This window comes from Martes martes (assembly GCF_963455335.1).
Source record: "Martes martes genome assembly, chromosome: 18".
NCBI classification, from domain to species: Eukaryota; Metazoa; Chordata; class Mammalia; order Carnivora; family Mustelidae; genus Martes; species Martes martes.
Genome location: NC_137906.1, coordinates 6,601,442 through 6,610,726, shown reverse-complemented (window position 1 = coordinate 6,610,726; position 9,285 = coordinate 6,601,442). Strand labels below are relative to the sequence as shown.

The window sequence follows — 9,285 nt, the reverse complement described above, 5'->3', positions numbered from 1 at the left end:
CCTGAGCCGAAGGCAGTTGCTTAACCAACGGAGCCCCACATGTACTCTTTTCCGATCAGTACGCTTCTAATCCTAGGAGTAGAATTGCTGGGTTATAGAGAACAGGTACGTTCAATGTTAGTAAATACCGCCCATTTTTTGCCACTCCCACCGTGGTATGTTTCCAAGGGCCATGTCCTCACTGGCGCTTGATATTTTCCATCTGTTTCCTGTGAGCCATCTCCTGGGGCATGAGCAGATTTGTATTGTGGTTTAAATCTGCGTTTCTCTGAGGACTAATCGAATGAGGCCTCTTTCATTCATCATTGGGGTTTCCTCCTTCAGAAAATGTTCAAGTTTCAGCCATTTCTCTATTATGTCATCTTTTTTTTGGATTTATAGGTTTTTAAAAAAATATTCTGAATTCCAGTCCTTTTATAGAAATATGTTGTATTAGTGCCTTAGAGCCTCTGTAACAAATTACCCCAAAGTGGGTGGCGTAAAACAACGGACATCTGTCCTCTCATGGCTCTGGAGGCTGGGGGTCTGAAATCAAGGGGTTGGCAGGGCCGGGCTCCCTCCGAAGGTTTTAGGGAAGAATCCTTCCTCTCCTTTTCCTAGCACGTGGTGGTTCCCGGCACTCCTCGGCGCTCCTGACTCGTGTGGGGATCACACTGGTCCTCTGTCCTCACATGGACGTCTCCCTCCCAGAGTGTCTCTGTGTCTCCTCACGTGGCCTTCTTATAGGGACATCGGTCACCGGGAAACAAGTCTGCTTTACCTCCACTACCTACAATACTTCCCTCTCAGTGCTGCATTTCGGGTGTCAGATGTGGGATTTCCTTACCCCAGGCAAATATCAGACACCAGCTGGGCTCAATCCTGAACCTACCAGCCTCAGAGCCCATGGGTTAAGGGCTTGGCCCTATGAGACTGCCTCTCCCCCACGTCGGTGGCCAATTGCAAGTTCAGGTCGTCACCTGTGCTTCTGACCTGGCGGTGGATTGGAGGTTCCCGGGACCCCCTCCTCAGGATTCATGATTGGCTAGAGCAGCTTATGGAACTCAGGAAAATTAGAGTTGGTGATTAGATTACCAGTTTATTCTAAAAGGATACTATCCAGGAACAGCCTGACGGAAGTGATGCAGAGGGCAAGGTATGGGGAAGGGTGCTGAGCTTCCAAGCCCTCGGGGGTTGGAGGGGGGGTGCCACCCTCCCAGCACCTGCGCATGTTCACCAACCCTGAAGCCCTCCGAACCCTGCCCTTTGGGGATTTGGGGGAGGCTTCATTATGAAGGCAGAATTAATGAAGTCATTGGACACTGGGGATTAATTCAACCTCCAGCCCCTCTCCCCTCCCCAGAGATGGGGCAGTGGGGCTGAAAGTTCTAGTCTCCCAACCACTTGCCCCCCCCGACACCCCACTCATAACAAGTTCCCTCCCAGTGGTTTTATCTAAGGGTTTTTCAAAAATCACTGCTTTAACATCAACACAGTGTGGTTGGAAGGGGCTGGTTATGTGTGATAAGATGCTCCTTTCATCTGTATTGTTCTGGAGCTATTTCAAGAACTGAGGACAAAAGACCAAATATTAAAAACAAAAGATGCTCCCATTGTTCTCCCAGCTTAGAAAATTACATGGGTTTGGGGCACCTGGGTGGCATCTGACTCTTGGTTTCAACTTAGGTGGTGACCACAGGGTTGTGGGACTGAACCCTGCCTCGGTCTCTGCACTCAGGGAGGAGTCTGCTTAAGTCTCTCCCTCTCCCTCTGCCCCTTACCCGCTCTCTCTCTCTCTCTAAAATACATTTAAAAAGGAAAGAAAGAAATTTACGAAGGTTTTAGGAGCTGTGTGCCAAGGGTTGTAGACCAAATATATATTTATTATAAACCACAATATCACAAGAGCCTATCCCAATCCAATATGACTTCCTCTTAACTAATTACAGCTGCAAAACCCTGTTTTTCAAATAAGATCGCATTCCAAAGTTCCAAAGTTCCAAAGTGCCATGAATTTGGGGGAGACACTCTTTAACCTAGTATAGACATATGGCAAAAATCTACCCAACCCCCCACCTTTTCACTCTTATTGGTGCCTTTTAATGAAGAAAAGTTCCGAATTCTGACTACAGTCCAATTGATCAAATCTCTATCAGCCCCTCGTGGTTAGTGTCTATTGCATTCCACCTTTGAAAGTTTGGATCGCCAGCACCCGGGAGCTATTGAAGCGGGAACTGGTGTGTGAAGGTGGTGAGGGATGGTGTGGGGCCAACTGAAGGCATGGGTGGGGAGGCTTAACCTGCAAGAGAGAACATTCAAGGACAAACATAATAATGGTAGCAAGTGCCATTGGAGCCCCATTCATAACCCCTTATCTCTCACTTCTGTGAGTCAAAGGCTGCTTATGGAGGACACCTGCCCTGCCTGAGGGCTGTTACCCTCATCACGGAGCACTCAGTCTGGTTGTAGGACAAGACAGAGATGCGGGATCCCGCCCTCAACCGAAGACATGAAGAGAGGTGGAGGGTTAACATCCCCACTTCCTCACCCCACAGTCGGGCCAACTCGGGTTTGTCCTGCACAGGTCCCTGAGCCCCTCAGAGCTACCAAGCTTCAGCTGCCCAAGGCAGTAACTTGCCTGACCCCCCACCCCCATGTCGGTGCCCTCCCTTTCCCACCTCCTGTCTGCTCTCCCCAACCGGTGTCTTCTGGAATTACCACCTTCACAAATTGCTTACGCCGGGGTCCTTGTCTCAGCACCTGTTTTAGGGGAATGCAAATGAAAACAGTGGTCTTCAAATCTGCCCAAACCTCCATTTGCTCATCTTCCAAAAGAAGAGAAAGTAGGCATTTTTGAACAGAGCAGAGGCCATGGAAATACAGATTTCAGCCAAATTTTTAAAAAGAACCTAAAAGAATTGTGTCAAAGTCAGAACTGCCTTGGATTGAGACAAGGTCAACAGTGAGTTCAGAACCACAGTCAGAATGGTCTGGATGACTGAGGTGCTGGGGGAGGGGGCGGTGCTGTTTGAAAGGGTCCCAGTTAGCTCTCAAAAAGTCTGTAGTTCTAGATGGTTCGTGGATTTTTTTTTCTTGCCTTAAACTCAAATTTTTAAAGTCCCAGTGGAGCATTATCGGATGGGGGGGGGGGTGTTGGTGGTAGATACAGATCTGAAGGTCCCACTCTACCCCTCCCTGAGACTGGATGAAATTCACAGCCCCACTCTAGAATACGTTTTCCCCATTTTAGTCAAATCTGGCTAAAATACAGATTCCTGGGTGTCTCTCCCAAAGAACCTGACCCAGGAGGTACAAAGCAGGAACAGAGAATATCTTTGGGTGTTTTCTTTTTTTTTTTCAGGCTCCAGGCAATTTTGATGTTCTGCCAGGTTTGGGACCCTCTAAACCGGAGGAGATAGCTCTAAGTGCTCCCAAAAGCTCTGGCACCAAGGGTCACAAGATGGGTGGCACTGAGAAGATAGGACAGGTACCTGTCAGAGCCTTGTTCTTGAACCTTTGTTGTTGTGACCAGACTGCTCTACGATTGATCGATCGATCGTGTCCTGAGACCGTCCATGCGTCATCAAGAGATAAGCCATGCTGGGGTGCCTGGGGGGGCTCAGTCGGTTAAGTGTCTGATGTAGGCTCAGGTCATGATCCCAGAGTCCCAGGATTGAGCCCCTACTCCCCGGGGAGTCTGCTTCTCCCTCTAACTCTTCCCCCTCTGACCCTTCCCCCTCTCGTGCTCTCTCTCTCTCTCTCTCTCAAATCAATAAATAAAATCTTTACAAAAGAGAGAGAGAGAACCTGTACTTGAAAAGCAAAGAAAGTTTTAGTCGAGAGCCAGAAATCAATCCAGGAAATCCACTGTGTTCTAAGGTATTTTGAGTCAGTTCTGGAGAACCATTATTTCATTTCCTTCACTTTTGCTTTTCAAACAACAAAGCATTGGTTCGGACAAAAACACCAGGGCAGAAACTCCCAATGGTGTGCTGGCTCCTCCCCTTCCCTCCGATGACTCTTCCTTTCCTTCCAATCTTCTTCCAAAGGTATCAGGTTGCTTTTCCACTATAGGGTCAAAAAAGCCACTTTTGTTCTCAACCACAAATTTCTCTGGAAATCTCTTAGGGGCCAACTTAGCCCTATAAAAGGGGGTCAGGTGGAGTCAGGAGGAATTTGGGAGAAGGCTGTGGAGGGCCCAGCTTGTAGCACCATGAAGACCTTTCCCATTGGCTTTCTTCTTCTCCTGATCTTCATTCTCAGTGTCCATTCTGGAGCAGCCACACGTACGGAGATGTCCTACTCCCTTCCCCGGGGCGGGCTGAGCGGAGAAGCAAAGGGTCCCCCCCCAACCCCAGCTCCTTCCTCTCCTTGTTTTTTAGGTGGCAGTGATATAGCCAAGTTCTGCTGCTTCAAATACAGTCACAAGATCCTTCCTTGGAAGTGGGTGCATTCCTATCAATTCACCAGGAACAGCTGCCCCCAGCAGGCCGTGATGTGAGTATTTCTTATTTGGACTTTCAGGGTCCCCACCAGCCACTTTAGTGCCTGGGTGCTGGGCAGGGCAGACCCCCTACACACACACACATGCACACACACACAGCGCCAAGATGAGGCTCAGGATGGGACTCTGGTCACTTGGGTTGTCACTTTGCCTCTGCCGCTAACGAGTGTGACCCTGGAGCCTTGGTTTCCTACCTTTCATACCATGCGGCAGACGATGTGCCAAGTGCTGGGTATAAAAAAGAGAACAGACAGCCCTTATAGACCTTAATCGTAGCCTAAGAAAAGGCTGTTAAAGGTATTTGCACGAAATAGATAATGTAATGAAGAGAGCAGGAGGGAATTTGTCTTGTAGGGGAGACAGAACTTTATCTCTGCCCTCTTAGGGGCTCCAGGGGAGACTGAGAAGGAAATTGACATAAGAGAGATTAACAGAAAAAAAAAAAGGCACACAAATTTTTACCTGGACACGGGAGCCCCCATAGGAAAATGAAAACCCATAGGACTGGCAAAACCCAAGTGCTTTTAAGCTAGCTTGAAAGAGAGAGTGGATTGTGGAAATACGACGAAAATCTATAGGGTAGGCTGTGCGGGACAGTAAGACTTACCTTAACAAGGTCTGTTGGTAAAGAATTCTCTTGGCTTTGACTTCCTATCTGTGGCAATAGGAATACTTCTTTCCTCCTGGTACAAGAAGGATATCTTTCACATGGGAATTCGATTTCCTGCTTTCAGGGGAAAAAGAGGAAGTCGGAACACCCTTCTAGCACCTGCTGGGTTTTGTTTTGTTTTGTTTTGTTTTGTTTTGTTTTGTTTTGTTTTTGGAAGTGTCTTTAGTTCAAATAATGCTTCTGCCAAAGTGGCACATTTTGGGTTGGTATATTCTGCGAGCTCCATCACAGTCACACGAGGACCTAACTTGGTGCGGGGAAGGTCTCCCAGAAGACGCGGCAGGTGCACTGAGACCCCCCCCGCCCAAGGATAAGTGGGAATGGCATTGTTCCAAAGTGGAACAAGGATGTGCCGGGCAGAGAGCCGCAGGTGTGTGGGAGGATCATGTCGCCTGCAGATGGACAGGCAGACAGGAGCCAAGTCATGCCGGGCTCGTCAGTAGTGAGAGAGAGAACACAGGGCCCCGGCAGGACTAAACGAGATATCACAGGCAACGCCTTTGGCGCTGTGCCTACCCATAGCATACATTTGCCAACTGGAAGCTATCTTTAAATGCAAACACACAGGGAAGGGCTGGTTCCTGCTCCCAAGGGCGTGGGGTTCCCCAACAGCAGAGAATGGTGCAGGAGCAGGGAGAAGGGGCTCCCGTGGCAGACCTGAATGTCATTGTTCTGAGATAGTTAGGAACAAGAAAGGGACGTATGAGTGCCGGGTTGTGGAGGGGCACACTCTGGGGCTCAGAGGCTTCTCCTTGGTGTCTTGATTTAAAGTTTTCCGGGGCTTTTCAGAGGTCAACTTCTAACACTTTGCAAAGAGCCCTGAGCTGGGCTCAAAGCGGTGGCTCTGTCACTTACAAGCTATGTGACCTTTGGCAAGTCAAGTTCTCTCATCTGTAAGGGGAAGGGGAGAGGCCAACATCAGTTATCAGTCACTGTGTGATGGACCACACCAAAACTCAGCGGTTAATACAACAGTGATCACTTTCCGATCTCTGTGGGACAGGACTTTCCGCAGGGCTTGGCCGGACGGTCTGGCGTGGCATCTGTTGTAGGGGTAGAGTCAGTTGGAGCCGGAGGTGGCATCTCTCTTTGGGGCCTCTCTGCATTCAGCCACTTTGGGTTTCCATGGGGTGTGGTTACCTGAGCTGGGGGCCCTCCTTACAAGCTGGTTCAAAGCTCCAGTATAAGTGTCCCAGTGAACCGGGCAGAAGCTCTCTAACCTTCTGTGATGTAGCCTATGAGGTCACACGGCATCAGCTCTGCCTCGACCTACTGGTCAACCAGTCCCTAAGGTTGGCCTTAATTCGAGGGGAGGCGGCACAAATCCCCATCTTTCAATGATGTCAAAGAAATCTCAAAGGTTCACGAAGTCCTGTTTCTCCCCCATTTTCCCATTTTTTTAAAGATTTTATGTATTTATTTGACAGAGAGAGACACAGCGAGAGAGGGAACACAAGCAGGGCGAGTGGGAGAGGGAGAAGCAGGCTTCCCACCAAGTAGGGAGCCAGATGTGGGACTCGATCCCAGGACCCTGGGGTCATGACCGGAGCTGAAGGCAGACACTTAATGACTGAGCCACCCAGGCACCCCATATCATTTTGGCTCTTCTCCCCAGCATGGGGCCAGCCTTAGAGCCCCCCCCCCGCCCTGTAAATACTGCTGGGCCCCGTGAGCTGCTCCAGGCTAGAGCACCCCCGACTTAGTCTTATATCACATCTGGGGCTGGAGGATGCTCAGGATATCAAGCAGGACCCTCACTCTTCATGAGTGCACAGTGACGTAAGGAATGTAGGAATCCTATATAAACAGCCGTGGCCAACCACCCATGATAATGTGATTAAGAAGGGAGCAGCACGACAGGCTTTGACCTCGTGTTTTTGCTTGAAGACCTGACGTGCTACAATTCCATGAATCAAAAATAATAAAGACTTTTGGTGGGAGGGGGGTGGTCAGGCTAATGTTCTAAAATGAATGGTGGGGGACGCCTGGGTGGCTCAGTGGGTTAAAGCCTCTGCCTTCGGCTCAGGTCATGATCTCAGGGTCCTGGGATCGAGCCCCGCATCGGGCTCTCTGCTCGGCGGGGATCCTGCTTCCTCCTCTCTCTCTCTGCCTCCCCCTCTGCCTATTCGTGATCTCTGTCTGTCAAATAAATAAATAAAATCTTAAAAAATAATAAAATGAAATGAATGGTGGTGTCATGCATGGATCTACTCAAAACCAATGAATTATAACTGATACACTTTCAAAGAGTGAATTGCACGGCGTGTGAATTACACCTCCGTAAAGCTTCTATGTTAAAACAAAAGAATTAAGAGGGATGGTCCAGGCTACATGATTTGGACTAAAGCTGTTAGAAATTATTTCCTGGGGGAGGTGGGCCTGGGAGCATGGGCTCCGGTGGAAAACAGGGCAGAGGGGAAATCGAGGACCAGAAGAGGGAACGGAGGCTCTAACAGCTGCAGAAAGGTGAGAGAAAGTGAATCAAGGGGCTGACCCCCGCCCTTCCCAGCTCTACAGGAAGCAAAAGTTCTCTGTATTGACTGTCAGCTTTTCCTTCCCACAGATTCACCACCAAAAAAGGCCATAAAGTCTGTGCCCGGCCAAAGGAAAAATGGGTGCAAATATACATTTCTTTACTCAGAAAACAGCAGTGATGGAAACTGTTGGATTTTAAGCCCAAGGACACCTGGGCCCAGCTCTCGACTCTTGCCGTCCTTGGCGGAACCTGGAGATTTTCTTCAGCAGAAGTTTCTGTGGGACTGAGGAGGAGGGGAGGTTTACAATAAAGATTTTAACGATTTTTTCCGTTAAGATTTGATTTGCTCCTAAACATTCTTATTCAGTAAAACATGAGTCTTCTCCAAAGGAAAGAAACGGAGTCAATATTTTTGGGTGGTTCCCTGCACCGACACTGGTGTGGAATTATTCCTTATGTTTCTTACCCCCCCCCAAAAAAACCAGGGAGATATATTTTGGCAAAATGCCCATCAAATGTTTTCATATTATTTAGAGAGGTAAGTTTATGTTATTTAGAAAATTAAATTCTGTGCAATCCCTCCTGACCTATTGGTGCTGGGTAAATAAAATGTCTCCATATTTGGTAGTGCTTTCTCATTAAGTGTCAAACAATAATCAACAAATGTAAATATTGGGGCGCCTGGGCGGCTCAGTCATTTGAGCGTCTGACTCTTGATATTGGCTCGGGTCATGGTCTTGGGGTGGTGAGATCGAACCCCCCGCCAGGGTCCAGGCTCAGTGGAGAATCTGTTTGAAAGTCTTTCTTTCCTTCTCCCTCTGCCCCGCGCCCCCCCAAAAGATGGACAAATAAATAACATCTTTGAGAAATAGATTATCTATCTGCTGTCAAACTTAAAAAGTAAACAACGAAGCTTAGGGAACAGCAAATGAATTTATTCTGGAATAGAGAAACTGCACACTAGAGGGAACCATGGGCAGGTTGGGAGGACGAAGGGAACATCCTCCTACAGAGGAAAGGAGGAAGTTGGGAAAGGTTGTTTCAAGCAAAAGTTCATCAGAGGAAAATGAGAGCCACAAGTGGCTTCTTATTGGCTGTGGTTGCCTGGTGGAGAGGACATCTCCCTTCCTCCTGCCGGTCTATGTGAATGGTGGTGCGTGAGTTATCCCCCCTTCATGGCTTCCCACTCCATTTTTTAAAATTTAAGTAGGCTCCGTGCCCAATATGGGGCTTGAACTCACCACCCAGAGATTAAGAGTTACACACTTTACCTACTGAGCCAGCCCCCTGTCCCAGTCCCTGCTTCATTTTTGATGAATGAGGTTTCCTTTATTAGTTTTCACATTCCCCCCTTTTGATCAAGATCTTTTCTTGAAATCATCACTGTTCAAGAGTCAGACTTTCCCTATGTAGTGGGTTTGTCTTTCAGGGAACGACCTTTCCCAATTGTCATGTTGCATGTCAAAGGGAAAATGCTTAGCAAATGGAAGCCATTTAAGACCATGTTTCAGTAACAAGGAAGGGTAAAGAGAAAGGACTCTTGGGTTATCTCCCATCTAGAGTCTCTATCTTATCAAGGTTGTAAGTGCTAGAGGTCATCTTGAACCTTGAGCCAGCAACACCCGTTGGGTTCATCATTTCTACAAAGGTTTGATG

General features: G+C 48.3%; 1 protein-coding gene across 1 annotated transcript; it reads left to right on the top strand.

Moving 5' to 3' along the window:
* Window positions 1-4,192: 4,192 nt before the first annotated feature.
* Window positions 4,193-8,254, top strand: CCL26 (C-C motif chemokine ligand 26; the record flags this gene model as incomplete). The annotated part of the gene is made up of 3 exons (XM_080830549.1): window positions 4,193-4,265; window positions 4,362-4,476; window positions 7,717-8,254. The coding sequence occupies 3 exons, from the start codon at window positions 4,193-4,195 to the stop codon at window positions 7,805-7,807; spliced, it is 279 nt and encodes a 92-aa protein (XP_080686675.1). The 3' UTR covers window positions 7,808-8,254.
* Between the last annotated feature and the right edge of the window lie 1,031 nt (window positions 8,255-9,285).